The sequence below is a fragment of the Bufo gargarizans genome, chromosome 1 (assembly GCF_014858855.1).
Source record: "Bufo gargarizans isolate SCDJY-AF-19 chromosome 1, ASM1485885v1, whole genome shotgun sequence".
In the NCBI taxonomy this organism is placed as follows: domain Eukaryota; kingdom Metazoa; phylum Chordata; class Amphibia; order Anura; family Bufonidae; genus Bufo; species Bufo gargarizans.
In genome coordinates this window covers 399814224-399836787 of record NC_058080.1, presented here as the reverse complement: position 1 = coordinate 399836787, position 22564 = coordinate 399814224, and the positions used below count along the sequence as shown (strand labels likewise).

The following is a 22564-nucleotide window of genomic DNA, read 5'->3' as shown; positions in this document are numbered from 1 at the left end:
TCTTTTCAGAGATGGTTTTGGTTCTCCTAACCCACCTTCTAGGAAACCCGCGGACAAATCAGAGATTCCCGCTCTGAGATATAAAGGTTCTCGGGCACCCGGTATTATCTTCTAGTCGTATTTGTTATCAGATGATGCGTAAAATTGTACTGATTATCAATATCTACTATATTTCTTGATTGGACTTACGGGATATGGAGAAATGGGCAAAGCAAAGATGCTGCCAGGTTTTCTCCCTATGGGGCAAAGGACTGCCCCTGTTCCAATTACCCAAGGCTGGACCTGAACGTGTCATAACCACTCCCCGCTTCAGAGTAGGTAAAAACAGTGACACACTCAGGTCCTGGGTCCTTCATCTACCATCTGACGTCGTCTAACATCTCGACCGCCCGCAGGGACACGGGCACCCCACCATCTTGGATTATTATTCAAAGACTTTGCCTATTACTGGACACTACCACGGTAATTCTGAACTTACAGACATTCTATTCCCTTCCACCTCTTACCTATTTCTATCCAAACCAATCTGTTCACCTGGCCGGTAGATTTATCTGTCAGCTTTAATATATATATTTTTGTGTGTAGTTTTAGAATAAAAACTAACGATTTCATCGTTCCAGTTTTGCCCTTGTTACTTGATGACCCGATCTATGCTAAGAGCTCTGTCCTCAGAAGACATACTACCAAATTGTGTTATTTTTATAAATTGTTAATGTACTAGCTAGGTTGCAAATAACCAGTTTCGTCCCTTTAGGATTAGCTAGCCGGGGTCTCTTCGCCCCGATTCAATACGAAGAGTGGTGGCAGCAAATTAATTTGATTTCCAGCGTGAAATCAGTCATTTTATTTTTACCGATTGTACATACAATCGTGATTGCATCCTTTCTGGGCCCACCAACCAATCTTACACGTCTTCTGTGCTCACAGTGGATTCGCCTTCAGGAGTCTCTAGTGGAGACCTGTATGGCAACTGTGGCATAGTACGACGGGATTGGCGGGTGGTCGTCACATTGTTGGCAGCTAGTGGGATAGCAGAACCCAAAACCAGGCAGAAGTCAGCTTTTGGGAGATCAGAGCACAAAGAACTGACAAGTGCAGCTTTTTGTGCAATCATAACAATAGGACAGCTGGTTACTTAGTATCCTGTCCTGCGGAACTTGATGTTCCGGGTGCAAAACGGTACACATTGATAGGAATAGATTGGTTTACATTTTCCACCTTTTCCTTGCTATATCCTATTCTTTTTCTCTTCTTTTCTGAATGTCTGATTCAGTTCCAAATTACCTAAGTTGGTCTGTCGCCGACTTACAAGCCGTGTGTGAGTCGCAAGGCATTGCCATTCTGAACAAAAATCGATCACAGCTGATCAAAGCTTTGACGGAGAGAGACGGCCAAGCGATGGAGGATTCCAATCCCGTGCGGGAGGCTTCGCTGCCCCTTCGTTCAACGTCACCCAGCATCGCCAGCTATGGGAGTGCTGATGTTGCTACTTTAGCTCCGGGTGATGTGGATACCCTGGATTACGCTATGTCCACAGCTCCTGCTAACCCTCAGCAAGGAACAAGCAGCTCTGGACTGAACTTCACTGCCTTGGGCCCTATGAGCCAGCAGTTGATACCAGGCCTGACTGGCGCGGATTTACGTTTTTACCTGGAGATACAGCAACAGCAGCAAAGAGAGGAGCGGCAGTTCCAGCTTCAGAGAGAAGTGCTGCAGCACCAGCGTGCACTAGAACTGGCCCAAGTGAGACAGGCCGAGCGGTCTGCCTCTCCTAACACTCCTGCTGCAGGAGGCATTCCTCTACCCGGGGTCCCCAAAGCAAGGTTTCCAGTTATGGAGAAAAACGGGGACATTGATTTATATTTACGCTCGTTTGAGAGAGCGTGCCGCCAGTTCTGCATCCCTGAGGATCAGTGGGCTCTACACCTGACGCCTCAGCTGACTGGTAAAGCGCTGGATGCTTTTGCGGAACTACCCACAGACCAAGATTGCGATTATCAGACTATCAAGGATGCCATAATTGCTAAGTTCCAGTTAACCCCTGAGGTTTACCGGAGAAAGTTCCGTGCCATCCTGAAAGGATCCACAGACTCTTACGCGGATGTGGCTAGCCGCTTATGCACCACATTCCGCCAATGGACTAGAATTCTTAAAGAAAAGACTTATGCTACCCTTGAGGATTTGATGATCCATGACCAACTCCTTGCGATATGCCCTACAGATGTGAGACAGTTTGTGCTGGAGCGCAAGCCCCAGTCTGTGAAAGAAGCTGCTGAGCTGGCAGACATGTTTGTCGCAACCCGGGTACCGGACATTCGCAAACCTGTGATGACGGACATCCGCAGGCCGGTGGTATCAGACATCCGCAAACCCCTGGTACCTGACAGCCGCAAAACTCCAGTACCCAACCAGGACAGAGCCATGTCCCAGAACTGGAGAGAAGGCAGGCCCACTGGCCCTGTGAACCGTGAGACAACCAGGCCCTGGTGTGAGCTGTGTCGCAGGCCCGGTCACACCAAGCAAACCTGTTACGCAGGGAAGCCGGCCCAACCTCCTAGCACCGCGACGACGCCAAGCCCTAAGGGGGCCAACGCTTCCTCACCTACCTCGTCTGCTGTATTGCTGGTCGGAGGACCCGAGGTGCACCGCGGATCCCAGAATCACCAGCCTGTCACTGTGAACGGCCAGACTGTCATCGGGTTCCGTGATACCGGTGCAGATGTAACCTTGGTCCGTTCACATCTTGTTACGGAGAAGGATATCCTTCCAGGAAAGTACCTCGCTCTGACCGGAGTTGGGGGCACTCGCACTCATGTGGCCCAAGCCCAAGTCACCATTGATTGGGGAATGGGACGGCAAAAGCGAGTTGTTGGGGTCCTGGATGATATTCCCGTTGCCACAGTGCTTGGCACTGATTTGGGCACCCTTGTTTCCCATTACGAATACCCTGCAAGCGCGCAGGAGGCCCAAGCAGGACTCCCTGACCAAAACCAGGTACTGTACAGCCCTTTGGGGAAACAGGGAGACGGGGACACCTTGCCTGCTATTTCTACTGTCCCTAACGCACCTAGGGAGGTATCAGATTTAAATGTACAAGCAACCGAATGTCATTTGCCTACTTCTGCACCTGTCATTGTTGATCCGAATGCGTGTGTTAGTGTTAGCAATGGTGATATAAATGATGCTGTACCTGTTCTGGCCATTACACGTTCTATGGCCAGCCGCCTGAACTCAGAACCGACCGAAGGGACCCCCTCGGGCGATTCTGACCCTCAGGTGGATAACAATGCGAGAAAGACCTTTTCATGTGATGATGATGATGATTGTGTCACTGCGCTGGTAGACGCTTCCAGTGTCGCCAGTAACCTGGGCTCAGATGGGGCTGCGGGGACAGAACCAGCCGTCCCTCCACCCACCTCTGACCCCAGCATTGAAGGTAACTCTCCACAGCTGACCTCATACGTCACTGGTCAGCTGGAGGAGACCGGTGGCGCTGCATTCGTGCAGGCCTTAAAGGGTGACCCTAGTCTGGAGGCACTTAGGGCCCGAGCTGGCCAGCCTCCAGGTGAGGGCACTCCATATAAAATCTATTGGGAGAACGACCGACTGTACTGTGAAGCTGTACAGCCTACAAAAGGTGGCGCAGGTGAGAACACGAGACAGCTGGTACTCCCTAGGGAATTTCGGGCACAGGTGCTCAAAGCAGCCCACGACATTCCACTTGCAGGACATTTGGGTATCAGAAAGACCCACAAACGTGTTCAGAACCATTTTTACTGGCCCACGATGGGAACGGACATAACGAAGTACTGCCGATCGTGTACCACTTGCCAGAGGGTTAAGAAGGCTGGAGGACCCCGCAAAGCCCCTTTGCAGCCACTGCCCGTGATCACAGAGCCCTTCCAGAGAGTGGCAGTGGATATAATTGGTCCCCTTCCCATTCCTAGCAGTTCTGGCAAGCGCTACATCTTAACGGTCGTGGACTATGCCACCCGTTACCCAGAGGCAGTAGCACTGTCTTCCCTTAGGTCGGCCACGGTGGCGGACGCCTTGATCGGGATTTTCTCGCGTGTAGGTTTCCCCGCCGAGATGATCTCTGATCAGGGCTCCTGCTTCATGTCGGAGCTAATGGAAGCCCTCTGTGAGAGGATGCAAATCAAGCACACCACTTCCAGTGCGTATCACCCGCAAACCAACGGCCTTTGCGAACGTTTCAACGGAACGTTAAAGCAAATGCTGGCCACGTTCGTGGAATCGCAGGGGAAGGACTGGGAGCGGCACCTGCCTCATTTGCTGTTCGCTTACAGAGAAGTGCCACAGGAGTCCACTGGGTTCTCGCCCTTTGAACTCCTATATGGACGAGACGTCCGAGGGCCCTTAAAACTGATTCGGGAGACCTGGGAGGGAAAAGGTGACCCCTCAGAAGTCTCTGTGGTTGAATATGTCCTAAAATTTCGGGACAAGATGGAGTCCCTCATGACCATAGTGACGGGAAACCTTGCAAAGGCACAGGCCAAACAGAAGGCTTGGTATGATCAGCATGCCAGAGAGCGGTCATACGCAGCAGGTCAGAAGGTATACGCCCTACTCCCTGTCAGGCAGAACAAATTGCAGGCTGCCTGGGACGGGCCATACACCATTCTGAAACAGGTGAACCCAGTCACTTACCTAGTGAGTCTCGGGGGTAAGCGACAGAAACTGTTCCACGTGAACATGTTAAAAGCACACGAGGAAAGGGAGCAGTATGTATTAGCAGTGTGTAGCCAGCTAGAACCCGAAGAGCCAGATCCACTGATAGACTTGCTAGCAGAGCTACGAGACGTGGCAGATGATTGGAACATCAACCCCCACCTCTCGTACCCACAGAAGCTTCAGCTCACCACTCTCCTGAGTGCGCACAGCGCCACATTCTCAGGCATCCCTGGCCAAACCAACCTAGCAGCTCACCGAGTTGATACAGGGACCCACAAGCCCTTACGGCAGGGCCCCTATCGCACCTCACCCGAAGTGCAGGCTGAAATCAAACGAGAGATTGATGAGATGCTACAGTTAATGGTCATCCAGAAATCCTCTAGTCCATGGGCCGCCCCGGTTGTTTTAGTCCCCAAAAAGGACAAGACAACCCGGTTCTGTGTCGACTATCGGAGACTGAATGACATCACCATAACCGATGCGTATCCCATGCCTCGAATTGATGAATTGCTGGATCAGCTGGCGTCCGCCAGCTATCTAACAATCATGGACTTGAGCCGTGGATACTGGCAGATTCCGCTTGCGCCAGAGGCGAGAGCGAAATCCGCATTCATCACCCCTTTTGGCCTCTATGAGTTTACTCGTATGCCCTTTGGGATGAAGAATGCGCCCGCCACCTTTCAGCGGGCCATGAATGAACTGTTGGAAGGAATGCAAGGTTATGCCCTAGCCTATCTGGACGATATAGCCATATATAGTCCAACCTGGGAAGATCACCTTGATCATCTGTCACAGGTATTGGGAAGACTGTCCGCTGCCAATCTGACCATTAAGCCCAACAAATGTCAGATTGCCATGACAGAGGTTCAGTACTTAGGACACAGAGTAGGCAGCCAGACCCTGAAACCTCAGATAGGGAAGGTCGATGCCATTGTAGCATGGCCACGGCCTAACACCAAAAAACAAATACAGGCATTTCTGGGAACGGCAGGGTACTATAGGAAGTTTGTTCCATCCTATAGTACTCTGGCTAAACCGCTGACCGATGCAACGGGCAAAAAACAACCCAACACGGTCACATGGAACTCGGAACTAGAACAGGCATTTCGGGCCCTGAAGGAAGCGCTAGCTAGCGCTCCTGTCCTTCAAGCTCCCGACTTCTCCCGTCAGTTCCTAGTACAAACTGACGCCTCAGACCACGGTCTGGGAGCCGTCCTTAGTCAGGTGGACGCAACCGGGCATGAGCACCCTGTCCTCTACCTGAGCCGAAAACTACTCCCGCGGGAAACCGCATACTGCACCACTGAGAAAGAGTGCCTAGCGATCGTATGGGCCCTACAGAAACTTCAATCGTACCTATACGGACGATCCTTCATGGTCATCACAGATCACAACCCTCTCAGCTGGCTGAAACGTACTTCTGGTACCAACGGAAAACTTCTCCGCTGGAGCTTAGCGCTCCAACAGTACGATTTCACGATTCAGCACAAACCGGGAAGTCGCCATCAGAATGCTGACGGACTTTCCCGCTGTAACTAGCTCAAATAGGGAGTTGGGATTGCTTCAGTCCCAGTCTTGCTGACCACTCCTTCCCCAATCTTCCAAAGGGGGGAGGTGTGACGCTTTGCGATCCACAGCGATACTAGGAAATCACAAATGCGCCATATTTCTCAATCACAAAGACAAAAGAGCCTTCACTAAGAATCTTCTCTTTCACTAAAGGAGTAACTCACAGATCAGAGGTACAATTAGCACCTTCTTGCCAAAGAATCTTCCTGCCCCATGCCAGGTTTAAGTACCCATCAATCTGGTATTCTCTTGACAGAACCTCATAAAAACTGTCTCTCTGCAGCCATAGTGTCTCCAATACCAGCAGGGGTCTCACACCTTTAGCCTGGGCAGCGAGCTTCAGAAGAAAAGGACAGATCCTTATCACACAGCTGGCTGGTACAGGAGGGAAAATGACCTGAAAGTCACCTCCAATCCATAAACTTCATATTCTTCCCATATTTTCCTAATATTTCATGGGTTATGGAAATGGGAAAGGAACCATCTTTTCAGAGATGGTTTTGGTTCTCCTAACCCACCTTCTAGGAAACCCGCGGACAAATCAGAGATTCCCGCTCTGAGATATAAAGGTTCTCGGGCACCCGGTATTATCTTCTAGTCGTATTTGTTATCAGATGATGCGTAAAATTGTACTGATTATCAATATCTACTATATTTCTTGATTGGACTTACGGGATATGGAGAAATGGGCAAAGCAAAGATGCTGCCAGGTTTTCTCCCTATGGGGCAAAGGACTGCCCCTGTTCCAATTACCCAAGGCTGGACCTGAACGTGTCATAACCACTCCCCGCTTCAGAGTAGGTAAAAACAGTGACACACTCAGGTCCTGGGTCCTTCATCTACCATCTGACGTCGTCTAACATCTCGACCGCCCGCAGGGACACGGGCACCCCACCATCTTGGATTATTATTTCAAAGACTTTGCCTATTACTGGACACTACCACGGTAATTCTGAACTTACAGACATTCTATTCCCTTCCACCTCTTACCTATTTCTATCCAAACCAATCTGTTCACCTGGCAGGTATATTTATCTGTCAGCTTTAATATATATATTTTTGTGTGTAGTTTTAGAATAAAAACTAACAATTTCATCGTTCCAGTTTTGCCCTTGTTACTTGATGACCTGATCTATGCTAAGAACTCTGTCCTCAGAAGACATCCTACCAAATTGTGTTATTTTTATAAATTGTTAATGTACTAGCTAGGTTGCAAATAACCATTTAGTCCCTTTAGGATTAGCTAGCCGGGGTCTCTTCGCCCCGATTCAATACGAAGAGTGGTGGCAGCAAATTAATTTGATTTCCAGCGTGAAATCAGTCATTTTATTTTTACCGATTGTACATACAATCGTGATTGCATCCTTTCTGGGCCCACCAACCAATCTTACACGTCTTCTGTGCTCACAGTGGATTCGCCTTCAGGAGTCTCTAGTGGAGACCTGTATGGCAACTGTGGCATAGTACGACGGGATTGGCGGGTGGTCGTCACAGTTGCCTCAACATCCACTGCTGCTTAGGAGTTGAGGTGGACAAGGCCTCACTACACTGAGATCCGCTGTCAGCACTGTGTTCACTTTACAATGCTGAGATGTGCTGTCAGGCTGCTCAGCCAGACAGCATATCTCATGTACTATTGCTGCATTACTGCCTATTGTAGAGCAGGAACTTTGCTCTACAGTAGATAGTAATGATGCGATCTTCTGTCATGGCTGAGCAGCTTCACAGGAATGGCGCTAAAGGGATTTGAGAGATAAAGACATATTCTGCTTTACAATAGGTAGTCATGGAACAATTGTATATATGATACGCTGTCAGGCTGAGCAGCCGTACAGACATCTCGGCAGCGTGAAGTGAATGAAGTGCCAGCACCAAAGATCAGTGTAGTGAGGCCCTGCCCCCTCATCCCCTAAATAGCTGTAGAATTGGAGGCAACCCTTCTTAGTCACATTTTAGGACAGGTTACTGGAGGGTATTATGTTCCATTCATAGAACATACCCCTTTCAGTAGATCTGGTATTGAAGTTTTGCTAGATCATAGCAGTTAAATATATTGTCCTGAGATCAATTAATCAATATACATAGTATTGCAATGCTGCAAATGTTTACTAAGCAAGACTGAAATCAAACTAAATCCTGACTACTGAGTAAAAAGCAGAAGACGGTTTGCCCCTACCTTGAGTAGAGACCAAAGCATCCACACAGCGATCATGGCGCTTTTCTCTCTTACAATGCTTTGCTTCTAATAAAGACATTCCAGTATTACACCAAGTATGAATTCATGGTGCTCAGAATGACATTACTGAGCAACAGGCTGGACAGGTTACAGCACAGTGTTCTGCAGGATAGAACAATATGCAGTACACACAGCCGTAAACTTCCACTAGGTATAACAAGGAAGCAGTTCACACTGGCTGAACCAAGGTTATAACTCAAGGACATATTGCAATACAGGAACTAGACTCACCTAAAATACCAAAAGAACCTTTGTTCACTTACTTATTGACAGTGGCATCCAAAAGATAGACATAATAGCCAAAAACATTGTGATACTGCCATAAACTTTAAAATTATGACTGATGGAAACTTTGCAGTACATGCAAAAGACGTCAGACAAACATTAATTCATGATATAAATTCTCATTAAAAATAAACATTCCTAGAGTGGATTGGCAATATATGGAGGCTACTCTGCATAAATTTGGCTTCCCCTCTCAATTTGTCACCGCTGTGCTGTCTCTGTACTCCTCACCCACAGCGAGGGTGCGTGTGAATGGAAACCTCACCCCCCACTTTGACATAAGCAATGGAACCAGACAAGGGTGCGCGTTATCGCCAACCCTTTTCATTTTATGCCTAGAAACGTTCCTACAAGCTGTTAGACAGGACAGGGAAATACGAGGGCTTCAGATTGGCCCCCACAAGCACACAGTGGCGGCATTTGCTGATGATATGCTATTGCTATTAACAGATCCTATAGTGGCGTTCCCTGCGCTGTTACGACATATGGATAGATTTGGGAGTTTATCTCATTTTAAAATAACCCTAGCAAAATGTGTAGCTCTTGGAGTTAATATCCCTCAGGCAACAATATCCCATCTAAAGACAAACTTCCCCTTTCAATGGCAGAAGGAGAGTATTACCTATCTGGGAGTACAAATAACGAAAGACCCAGACCGACTTTTCTCAAAAAATTATCCCAAACGACATTAAGCTACAATTACAGGAATTAAAAATACCATACCTGTCCTGGATAGGAAGGAAAAAACGTAATAAAAACCTATGTCCTACCTAAGCTACTTTATCTAATGCAGACCCTACCGGTATTACTACCTCATCACTACCTGTCACGGCTGAGGATGGGGAAAACCCTCAGCCGTGCGATGACAAGATGGTGGTCGCTGCTCGACCAGGACGACAGAATTAGGGAGCAGGTCACCTCCTAATCGCATCCCTAATCTGACCCTGACTCCTAGCTGTATGAGCCGACCCTGATGGTAGGAGGGCTCATACTCCGGAACCTTGAAGTCCCTGCTAGCCCTCAGGGTGGCCCTAAACTAGGAGCAGGGTAAGACGACCTGTTCCTCCTGGACATGGAGAAACAGAAGTCTCACTGGCCAAGCTGCAAGGAAAAGGGGAACACAAACAGATCTATGGATATGGCAGGTGAACTGCACTAGTTCCACCTACCTGCCACAGCCTTGCTGACTGGATCCCTGTGCAGACAAGCTGATGTCCACACAATACCAAATGAACACAGCAAACACACATCCACACACAAGGACCCGGATCTATAGCTGCACCAAATAACAAAAGGAAAACATCAACTGCACATCACATATAACATAAACTTATGACCACAAGGGTGGCCCCCACTGGCAGATGGTGAATTACCAGGAGGATGTCTCCAGCAAAGCATGGCTGAAGAACCCCTCAGCTTCAGGTCTCCAAAGAGGCTTTATAGCCCAAAGTGGCCACACCCACACAGACACACACAGGAAAGGGAATTAACTCTTCCAACACCAACCAGGTGTCATGGAACCATGAACCAGACGTACAACAAGAGATAAGTGGAAATAAGAAGGCTTTATGAAAATCAAGCTGTAAGCAAAAGTCCAAACGGATGGCTAAACCGAAGCAGGGTCTTGCGTAGACAGAGGTCAGAAACCAGAAGGGTAGTCAGACGAAGCCTGGATCAGGAACCAGCAGGGTAGTCAGACGAAGCCAGGATCAGGAACCAACGGGGTAGTCAGACGAGGCCAGGATCAGGAACCAGAAGCAGCAGCAGTCTTAGAAGCATGTGAACACAGGAGGACCAAGCAAGGAACTGAAGCCACAGACCTCCTATATATATGAGCTAGGCATCCAGCTCCTCCCAGTGGGAAGGAGAAGCCGCAGGGTGGGAGGCTACAAGAAACCCAGAAACCAAGATGGCCGCCAGCACATGTCAAACGAAGGAGAACAGTAAGAAGGTAAGACCATGACAGTACCTCCCCCTCAAGGGCCCCTCCTCCGCGGAGTAAGGAACGGTTTCTGAGGGAAGCGTGCGTGGAAGGCTCGGAGCAAAGCAGGAGCATGGACATCTGCGGAGGGAACCCAGGAACGCTCCTCTGGACCATAACCACGCCAATGGACCAAAAACTGCAACCGACCGCGGACCAGGCGTGAGTCCAGGATATTGCTCACCTCATATTCCTCACGATTGCCCACTTGGACCGGACGGGGCCGAGGAACCGAGGAAGTGAAACGATTACACACCAATGGCTTCAACAGGGAGACATGAAACACGTTGGAGATCCGCATGCCAGGAGGAAGCGCAAGGGCATAGGCTACCGGGTTTACCCTGCGAAGCACTCGGAAGGGACCAACAAAGCGAGGCGCCAGCTTGGGAGTGGGCACTCGAAGGTTGAGGTTGCGGGTGGACAACCATACACGGTCTCCGACCTGGTAGGAAGGAGCAGGCGCTCGTCTGCGATCAGCCTGGAGTCTCTGGCGCTGCGCAGAGACCTCAAGGGACCTCTGGATCTGTACCCAAGAAGCACGTAGGACGGAAAGGTGATCCTCCACAGCCGGAATTTCCTGGGGAGAGAATACCTCCGGTAACACGGCAGTTTGGAACCCATAATTGGCCATGAAGGGAGACGTCCCAGAGGAAGAGTTCACCGCCGTGTTCCTGGCAAACTCAGCCCAAGGCAGGAGGTCAACCCAATTGTCTTGGTGATCGGAGACATAGCAATGAAGGAATTGCTCCAAGGCCTGATTGAATCGTTCTGCGGCCCCATTGGACTGAGGGTGGTAGGCCGAGGAGAAAGAGAGATGAATCCCCAACTGGGAGCAAAAGGCGCGCCAGAACCTGGACACAAACTGACTACCCCGATCCGACACAATCTCCTTGGGCAAACCGTGCAACCGGAAGACCTCCCTGGCGAAAATCGTGGCCAACTCTTGTGCAGAGGGTAACTTCTTGAGAGGAACACAGTGGCACATTTTGGAAAAACGATCCACAATCATGAGAATGACCGTATGGCCTCGGGATGCAGGGAGGTCCACAATGAAATCCATCCCCAGGTGTGACCATGGGCGCTCCCCGGTGGCTATGGGTTGCAAAAGGCCCAACAGAAGGTGCCGAGGGGACTTACTCTGGGCACAAACGGAGCATGCCGCTACATATGCGGCGATGTCGGAACGTAGAGAAGGCCACCAGAACAGACGTGAAACAGCCCAGGACAGCTGATTCTTTCCAGGATGCCCCGCGGCCTTGGAGTTATGGTAGGTTCGCAACAACCGAGTGCGCAACTCCTCAGGCACAAAACACCTGCCGTTGGGTCTCCCAGAGGGAGCACCAGATTGAGCCGCCAAAATCTGCTCACCCAGGGGAGAGGTCAGGCTGGTGCGAATGGCGGCCAGGATCTGATTCGGAGGTATGACCGAAGTCGGAATCGACTCCTCCCCGGACAGCTCGGAGTACTGCCGTGATAAGGCATCCGCTCTGATGTTCTTGGAACCGGGTAGGTAGGAGACCACGTAATTAAAACGTGACAAGAACAGAGCCCATCTGGCCTGACGTGGTGTCAATCTCTTGGCCTCAGAAAGGTAGGTCAGATTCTTGTGGTCCGTCAGGATGAGAACCGGAACCACCGAACCCTCGAGCAAGTGCCTCCATTCTTTAAGGGCCTGCACGATGGCCAATAACTCCCTGTCACCAATCTGATAGTTGCACTCCGCGGAAGACAGTTTCCGGGAGTAAAACCCACAAGGAAGCAGAGGACCCTCTGGTGTTCTACGCTGAGACAGAAGGGCGCCTACTCCCGTCTCAGATGCGTCCACCTCGAGGACAAAGGGCAACCCAGGGTTGGGATGCGACAGAATCGGAGCCGACACAAAGGCGGACTTTAGAGCCTCAAAAGCTCGGATGGCCTCGAGCGGCCAGACCTGGAAATTACTGCCCTTCCTGGTCAGATCCGTGAGAGGCTTGGCTAGCATAGAAAAGTCCCTGATGAACTTCCGATAATAATTGGCGAAGCCCAAAAAGCGCTGCAGGGCACGGAGACCACTGGGCTGGGGCCACTGTAAGACAGCCGAAACCTTCTCAGGATCCATGGAGAACCCCTCAGCGGAAATGATGTAACCTAAGAAGGTTACCTGGGGTCGGTGAAATTCGCTTTTCTCAAGCTTACCGAACAGCCTGTTCTCTCGTAACCGTTGCAACACTCGTCTGACATCCATAATGTGGGCCTCAATGGATTCAGAATATACCAAGATGTCATCCAAATAGACCACCACACACTGCTGCAACAGGTCACGGAAAACATCGTTGATGAATTCCTGGAAGACTGCGGGCGCATTGCACAACCCAAAGGGCATAACCAAGCATTCATAATGACCGGTCCTGGTGTTAAACGCGGTCTTCCACTCATCGCCCGCCTTGATCCTTACCAGGTTATATGCCGCCCTCAGGTCGAGTTTGGTAAAGACCGTGGCCCCTTTGAGGCGATCGAACAGCTCGGAAATCAAGGGTATCGGGTAAGCGTTCTTGATCGTGATGCGATTGAGACCCCTGTAATCGATGCAAGGCCTCAACTCACCGCCCTTCTTTTTCACAAAGAAAAATCCAGCCCCTGCCGGTGGACGAGGATTTGCGAATGTGTCCGCGTGAAAGCGCCTCCCTCACGTACTCCTCCATGGCCTCATTCTCCGCTACCGACGGAACGGCACCAGATTGTAACTCTATGGCACAATCGTATGGGCGGTGCGGAGGTAGGGCAACCGCGCGCACCTTATCTAATACATCCCGGTACTCTTCGTATTCAGGAGTAGGGCTGCAACGATTAATCGATGTAATCGATTATATTCGATAACTGGATTCGTTGTCGACGAATCCAGTTATCGAATAATCGCCGATTCGTTGCTATTCGGGCTGGCGGGCGGTCGCTGCATCTTTATTTTACCTTTTTACAATGACGCTCCCGCTCCTGTAACAGCCAGGCAGAGCGGACGGCGGCGTAACGTCACTCACTCACGTGACACACCTGCTCCGCCTCCTTCATTCATGAAGTGGGCGGAGCAGGCGCGTCACGTGATTGAGTGACGTTACGCCGCCGTCCGCTCTGCCTGGCTGTTACAGGAGCGGGAGCGTCATTGTAAAAAGGTAAAATAAAGATGCAAGCATCGGGGCCGGGGCTGTTAGGGGGAAGGGGGAGGGGGGATCTGTCTATGGCACTGCTATGGGAAGGGGGGTCTGTGTATAGCACTGCTATGGGGAGGGGGGAGGATCTGTCTATGGCACTGCTATGGGGAGGGGGGAGGATCTGTCTATGGCACTGCTATGGGGAGGGGGGAGGATCTGTCTATGGCACTGCTATGGGGAGGGGGGGTCTGTGTATAGCACTGCTATGGGGAGGAGGGGGGGTCTGTGTATGGCACTGCTATGGGAAGGGGGGTCTGTGCACTGTTATGAGGAAAGGGATCTGTGCACTGTTATGCCCATAACAGTGCACATATCCCCCTCTCCATAACTACGCCGTCCACAGATCCCCCTCTCCATAACTACGCCGTCCACAGATCCCCCATAACTACGCCGTCCACAGATCCCCCATAACTACGCCGTCCACAGATCCCCCATAACTACGCCGTCCACAGATCCCCCATAACTACGCCGTCCACAGATCCCCCATAACTACGCCGTCCACAGATCCCCCATAACTACGCCGTCCACAGATCCCCCATAACTACGCCGTCCACAGATCCCCCATAATAGTGTCGTCCACAGATCCCCCATAATAGTGTCGTCCACAGATCCCCCATAATAGTGTCGTCCACAGATCCCCCATAATAGTGTCGTCCACAGATCCCCCATAATAGTGTCGTCCACAGATCCCCCATAATAGTGTCGTCCACAGATCCCCCATAATAGTGTCGTCCACAGATCCCCCATAATAGTGTCGTCCACAGATCCCCCATAATAGTGTCGTCCACAGATCCCCCATAATAGTGTCGTCCACAGATCCCCCATAATAGTGTCGTCCACAGATCCCCCATAATAGTGTCGTCCACAGATCCCCCATAATAGTGTCGTCCACAGATCCCCCATAATAGTGTCGTCCACAGATCCCCCATAATAGTGTCGTCCACAGATCCCCCATAATAGTGTCGTCCACAGATCCCCCATAATAGTGTCGTCCACAGATCCCCCATAATAGTGTCGTCCACAGATCCCCCATAATAGTGTCGTCCACAGATCCCCCATAATAGTGTCGTCCACAGATCCCCCATAATAGTGTCGTCCACAGATCCCCCATAATAGTGTCGTCCACAGATCCCCCATAATAGTGTCGTCCACAGATCCCCCATAATAGTGTCGTCCACAGATCCCCCATAATAGTGTCGTCCACAGATCCCCCATAATAGTGTCGTCCACAGATCCCCCATAATAGTGTCGTCCACAGATCCCCCATAATAGTGTCGTCCACAGATCCCCCATAATAGTGTCGTCCACAGATCCCCCATAATAGTGTCGTCCACAGATCCCCCATAATAGTGTCGTCCACAGATCCCCCATAATAGTGTCGTCCACAGATCCCCCATAATAGTGTCGTCCACAGATCCCCCATAATAGTGTCGTCCACAGATCCCCCATAATAGTGTCGTCCACAATTTGTTTTAATATGGCCTTTGAACATAATTTTTCAAGTAAGATCATATAAACCTCTCTGTTTTGTAATTTTGTCGTTTTTCCCGATTAATCGATTAATCGTAGAAATTAATCGGCAACTAATCGATTATTCAAATAATCGTTAGCTGCAGCCCTATTCAGGAGGCAACAGAGAGTCCGAGGAAGTACACAGCAACTTGACAGGCCCATGGATGCAACTAGCCCCACACTGCGGTGACCACGAGAGGATCTCGGCCGATCTCCAATCGAAAGTCGGATTATGCTTCTGGAGCCAGGGGTACCCCAAGACCACCGAGTAGTGTGGAGACGAAATCACCTGGAGACAGACCGACTCTCTGTGAACGGCACCAATGGCTATCCCCACTGGAAGGGTCTCATGAGTCACGTGTGGCGGCAGAAGGGGTCTGCCGTCTATCGCCTCAAGAGCCAGTGGGGAACCTCGAGGCTGCAGAGGAATGGAATTGGCGGCAGCGAACACACTATCAATGAACAAACCACCAGCACCAGAGTCCACCAACGCCTGGGTCGTCACCGAGCCCCCGACCCAGGAGAGGACAACAGTGATCAGTGGTTTGTCAACACGGGAAACCGGGGACGAGGAGACTCCACCCAAGATCTGCCCCCGACAGGATCTCAGGTGCGAGCGTTTCCCGGACGGTTCGGACATGCCAACCGAAAATGCCCACCGAGACCACAATACATGCATCGGCCCTCGCGTCTCCGGAGTACCCTCTCCCCCTCGGACAGGCGAGCAAACCCCAGCTGCATGGGTTCACCCCCAGACAAGTCATCCCCAGGAGGCGTGGGAGGAGAGGGAGGCACGGGTGGGACAGCAAACGTAGGCGCCAATCTGTTAGAAGACCTCCGCAGACTCTCCTTAAAGGAAGGTCTCTCCCTGAGTCTGGTGTCAATCAAAATCAGGAAAGAAATAAGAGACTCGAGCTCCACTGGTAGGTCCTTAGCTGCAACCTCATCCTTCAAGGCATCCGAGAGACCATGAGAGAAAGCAGCGACCAGAGCCTCATTATTCCAGCCCACCTCTGCTGCCAGGGTACGAAACTCAATGGCGTATTCAGCTACGGATCGTGAACCCTGTCTGATGGACATAAGGAGCTTCGCAGCAGAGGCAGCACGAGCTGGCACATCGAATACCTTCCGAAGAGAAGCAACAAAACCGGAAAACTCGGCAACCACCGGATTGTTGTTCTCCCATAAAGGGCTGGCCCAGGCCAAGGCCTTGTCCGAGAGCAGCGAGATCAAGAAGCCCACCTTTGATCTCTCAGTAGGAAAGGCATGTGGCAGCAACTCGAAATAAATGCCCACCTGGTTAAGGAAACCTCGGCACTGAGTTGGCTCTCCCCCAAAGCGCTGTGGAAGGGGGGCAGAACCGGTCATACCCCGAAACACCGCAGGCGCAGCAACAGGTGTCGGGGTAGACTCTGGCGCAACAACTGGAGCGGCAGTAGGAGCGGGCCCAGGAGCGACAACCGACCCATCGGCAACGGAAGCGAAATGAGCCGTGCGTTCAAGCAGGGTTTGCAACGCCACAGCGAACCGACCCAACAGGTGATCCTGCTGATCAAGTCTGGCAACCAGCGTAGGTAGCGAGGATGGCCCTGTACCGTCAGAATTCATGGCTTGGTCCTAATGTCATGGAACCATGAACCAGACGTACAACAAGAGATAAGTGGAAATAAGAAGGCTTTATGAAAATCAAGCTGTAAGCAAAAGTCCAAACGGATGGCTAAACCGAAGCAGGGTCTTGCGTAGACAGAGGTCAGAAACCAGAAGGGTAGTCAGACGAAGCCTGGATCAGGAACCAGCAGGGTAGTCAGACGAAGCCAGGATCAGGAACCAACGGGGTAGTCAGACGAGGCCAGGATCAGGAACCAGAAGCAGCAGCAGTCTTAGAAGCATGTGAACACAGGAGGACCAAGCAAGGAACTGAAGCCACAGACCTCCTATATATATGAGCTAGGCATCCAGCTCCTCCCAGTGGGAAGGAGAAGCCGCAGGGTGGGAGGCTACAAGAAACCCAGAAACCAAGATGGCCGCCAGCACATGTCAAACGAAGGAGAACAGTAAGAAGGTAAGACCATGACACCAGGGAAGTGAAACCACTTAAAGGGGAAAGTGCACACATAACATAACACCCCGTGCACACCGATAAAAGGCACACATATAAAGAGCGGTTGCCAGGTGCCACCGCATGCACATTGCAGCAAGCTGCCTAGCATCAGCTCAGGCTGCTATACTGCGACATACAAAATAACATGTTGCCAGCGGCAACCACAAGTGAGGCAACATACTAGCGGCCCTCACCTGTGGTTGAACAATGAAACCAAACCGCCGGCAACAGCATGCGGTTCAGGAGTCACAACCATGACCATGGTCGTGACACTACCTTGCTCAGATCAGGAGGGCTTTTTCTGCATTTGTCTGGAATCAATTGAAACCCAGGCTAGCATATCATAGATTAACACTTCCTAGGTACAAGGGAGGATTTGGACTACCAGACGCTCAGGGATATTATAGGGCGATACAAATAAGGCTTCATTCAGAAATAACCAACCCTAGAGTTAAAAAGCTGGGATGCATAATAGCTAGGAAGGTGTTAGGGCCAAAAGCACTCGCTACGCTCTGGGACTGCCGGAGAACTCCCCATCATAGACAAGGAATTCCCCACTTGCTAAAAGGTATTTTTGACTCTTGGTTAAAAGTATCTGAACACTTACATCCCATCGTTCACCTCTCGCCTTTTACACCTATTAGGTATTTACCTTATATGTTTGATAAGGATTTCAGGGATGATATGGGCTTGTGGGCAGCGTTAGGCGATATGGCAATAGGTGACTTTATGGAAAACAGATGTGTTCCTGACATACACTCTTTGAAAACAAGATGGGGACATATTCCCTGGACTATGACTCATTATTCCCAACTGAAAAAGTTCTGTGTACAGTATATAAGTACTACCCCGAGTGATTATACTCCCACCTGGTATGACAAGATATGGACTCAAAATGTAAGCAAAAGAGGAGTTGTCTCACAAATCTATAATAAACTCTTAGGGAAGAATTCTGACACCAGGCCGTTGTTTATAGAACAATGGGGTAAAGAAATGGGTCAGCCCCTTGAGGAGGACACGATGGGCAGAATATTAGCTCACTCACATGGCTACTCGAGGTGTATTAAAATACTCCTTTAAATTAATTAAAGGTGGTACAGAACCCCTGACAAACTACATACATTATATCTTCTTATTCAGCAGACTGCTGGAGGTGTGGTGAGTCTAGAGGCACCATGTTTCACATGTAATGGACGTGTCCAACGATTGTAAAATATTGGGATATGATTTCTAAAGAAGTCCAGGGCATATGCTCTATAAAATCCCCCATTACGCCACAGGTAGCACTTTGTCTGACTGCAATTATAAATTGGCGAAACATTCCCTAACAGCACAATTTATAGCAGCTGCTAAGCTACTTATACCAAAATATTGGCTATCTAAGGATATTCCTAGTGTAAGGGAATGGACCCAAAAAGTTCAGGAAATTTGTCAATTAGAGGAGTTAACAAGCTGGGAATCACTGTCACACAACAACTTTTTATTGACATGAGGCAAATGGTTTGAGTGGTGTAAAAACAAAACAAAATAATTGGCACCGAATATCAGGAATGTCATAGGGAGCTTAAGTCATGTTTAAATGGGGCTATGCTTTATGTACTGATAATTGAAAGATGTATGGATGTAGTAGCACGGACGTTTAGGATCGCTAATATGTTCAGTATTTACTAGTCGCACATGCATTGGTTAAGGTGGATATATGTCAGCTGTGTGATTATATGTCATCCCGAATATTCTTGTACTCAGCACTAATGTATGCTTATATGTGACCAATATTGATGATGGAGCAGTTTATTGTTAATTGTTGTCACTAAACAATGTCTTATCTTTTGCTAAACTGCGATGAGAAGATAAAATAAAGATTTGACAAGAAATAAACATTCCTTACATTTATTAGTACACTAGCAGAAGGACCTGGCTTAGCACGGGTATATTTAATCTATTTCATTTCATGTGTGTCATAAAAAGATATCAACAGTATCCCCCATAACAGTGACCTCCACAGTGCCTGCCCCTTTAACAATGACCTCCACAGTGCCCACCCCTTTAACAGTGACCTCCACAGTGACCTCCCCTTTAACATTAACCTTCACAGTGGCCGCCACTTTAACATTGACCTACACAGTGCCCTGCCCCTTTAACAGTGATCTCCACAGTGCCCACCCCTTTAACAGTGACTGCATCCTTAACAGTGACCTGCACAGTGACTGCCCCTTTAACAGTGACCTCCACAGTGCCCTCCCCTTTAATAGTGACCTCCAGAGTGTCCGCCCTTTAACAGTGACCTCAACATGCCCGCCCCTTTAACAGTGACCTCAACAGTGCTTGACCTTTAACAGTGCCCGCCCCTTCAACAGTGATCCCCACGGTGCCTGCCCCTTTAACATTGACCACACCTTTAACAGTGTCTTTCATAGTGGCCGCCCCTTTAACAGTGACCTCCTCAGTGCCCGCCCCTTTAACAGTGACCTCCACAGTGTCTGGCCCTTTAACAGTGAACCCCACAGTGCCTGCCCCTTTAACAATGACCTCCTCAGTGCCCGCATTGACCACTTCTTTAACAGTGACTTTCATAATGGCCGCCCCTTTAACAGTGACTTCCACAGTGCCCGCCCCTTTAACAGTGACCTCCACAAGGCCTGCCCCTTTAATAGTGAGCTCCATAGTGCCTGCCCTTTAACAGTGACCTCCACAAGGCCTGCCCCTTTAATAGTGAGCTCCACAGTGTCCGCCCCTTCAACAGTGACCTCCACAGGGCATGCCCCTTTAATAGTGATCTCCACAGTGACCGTCATAATGCCCGCCCCTTTAACAGTGAACGCCCCTTTAACAGTGACCTCCATAGGGCCCACCCCTTTAACAGTGACCTCCACATTGCCCGTCCCTTTAATAGTGAATGTTCCTTTAACAGTGACCTCCATAGTACCTACTTTTTGAACATCCATTACGATCAGTTTGTGTCGCTTCCGTCAGAGATCAGTTATTTTTGCCAAGAGAAAAAGTCCTGGATGCAGTACTTTTTGTCAGTTCAAAAATAATTGATCTCTGACGGAAGTGACACAAACTGATTATAACGGATCATAGCTCAGAATAACGGATCCGTTTTTTAAATTTATGCTACTTTTTCTGACGGATCAGAAGAAAGCTAAAAGGCCTAAGCGGCAATTCTAAAATCCTTTTTTGGCTTAATCCCAGACTTCCTTAGGCCCCTTTCACACGGGCGAGGTTTCTGCGCGGGTGCAATGCGTGAGGTGAACGCATTGCACCCGCACTGAATCCGGACCCATTCATTTCTATGGGGCTGTGCAAATGAGCAGTGATTTTCACGCATCATTTGTGCGTTGCGTGAAAATCGCAGTTTGCTCCTCTTTGTGCGTTTTTCACGCAACGCAGGCCCCATAGAAATGAATGGGGTTGCGTGAAAATCGCAAGCATCCGCAAGCAAGTGCAGATGCGGTGCTAGGAGATGATCAGGATGGGGACCCGATCATTATTATTTTCCCTTATAACATGGTTATAAGGGAAAATAATAGCAGGGCTGGAGGGGTTAAAAAAATAAATAAAAATGTAACTCCCCTTAATCCACTTGTTCGTGCAGCCAGCATTTCTTCTGTCTTCATCTGTGAGGAAAAGGACCTGTGATGAGCGTAGTGACATCATCAAAGGTCCTTTTCCTCACAGATGAAGACAGGAGAGAAGCCGGCTGCACGAACAAGTGGATTAAGGTGAGTTACATTTTTTTATTTTATTTTTTTAACCCCTCCAGCCCTATTGTACTATGCATTCTGTATTCAGAATGCTATTATTTTCCCTTATAACCATGTTATAAGGGAAAATAATACAATCTACACAACCTTGAGCCCAAACCTGAACTTCTGTGAAGAAGTTCGGGTCTGGGTACCACATTCAGTTTTTTATCGCGCGCGTGCAAAACACATTGCACCCGCGCGATAAAAACTGAACAACTGAACGCAATCGCAGTCATAACTGACTGCAATTGCGTACCTACTAGCGCGGGTTTGCCGCAACGCACCGAGACGCATCCGGACCTAATCCGGACACGCTCGTGTGAAAGAGGCCTTAGGGTTGTATTACACTGGCAGATTGGCTGCGAGGTCATCGCTAACGAGCGCTCGTAGTAATGCTCATTAGCGATGATCTGGCAGTGTAATACTGCTGATTACCCAATGAAGGATCAAACGTTCGTTCATCTGGCAATCCAGATTTTTAAGCAAGTGATGGCATAACAATCGCTTATACCCATACTTCATTTATAATTTTTGCCATTTTTTATGTATATTATAGTAAATTAGTTGGACCATGGTGGCCCACCCCTTCCATTGAGCTCTGCCCAAATTTTTAGAAGGTGGCAAGAGTAAACGGTAAAACCTAAAAAGCTGTAATTTTGCACAAAATGTCGATTGCACAAAAATATGTGACTTTTGTATACCCCAAAAATATTGCAGATAATAAATGATGACCACCACTAAGCTGATGGTTCTAACTTATAGAAATCTGCCCTATTGTTTAATTATACAATCTTTTATGGTGAAAATATTTATGTAATGGGAAACATCTATTCAATCCACTTTTCTGACAGGTCCTCAGATCAAAAAAGACAAATGAATGAATGTTTCTGCATCGGGGGGATCTTTACCCATATAGCTAGCGTTTCTTTTTAAATACACGTACGATAATCAGGCTAGCATCAAACTGAAAACCTAACCAAGTAGACATAAACAAAGCCACTTGCTCTTTCCTCCCTGCTTAGGACTTTGTATTGACACATTCTTGTGAACTAGGGACAAGTGACGGAGAGCATCTGAAGTTTCCACTGCGCTTCTAGAAACAATTCTCACCCTTTTATCCAGGAAGGAAGTATCATGTGCAGTGTTTAGATGTGACAGCAAATTAAACAAAAGACACCATCATTTGTATTCAACACGGAGTTCCTCTCATTTAAAAGTTTCAAGAGGTGGCAAATGGAATGACAAGGAATTTCC

The 22564-nt window shown here is 49.1% G+C and overlaps 1 protein-coding gene across 4 annotated transcripts in view; it reads right to left on the bottom strand.

Annotated features, from left to right (window-relative positions):
* Positions 1–22564, bottom strand: part of LOC122921092 (A-kinase anchor protein 2-like) — a 376427-nt gene that overhangs the window by 96945 nt on the left and 256918 nt on the right. For 2 of the 4 annotated variants that reach the window (XM_044271024.1, XM_044271032.1), the window contains exon 8: positions 8438–8503. The exons of the other annotated variants lie outside the window; for them this stretch is intronic. In XM_044271024.1, coding sequence (XP_044126959.1) covers positions 8438–8503 — 66 coding nt within the window. The remainder of the gene's footprint in view (positions 1–8437; positions 8504–22564) is intronic. 4 annotated transcript variants of the gene reach the window in all.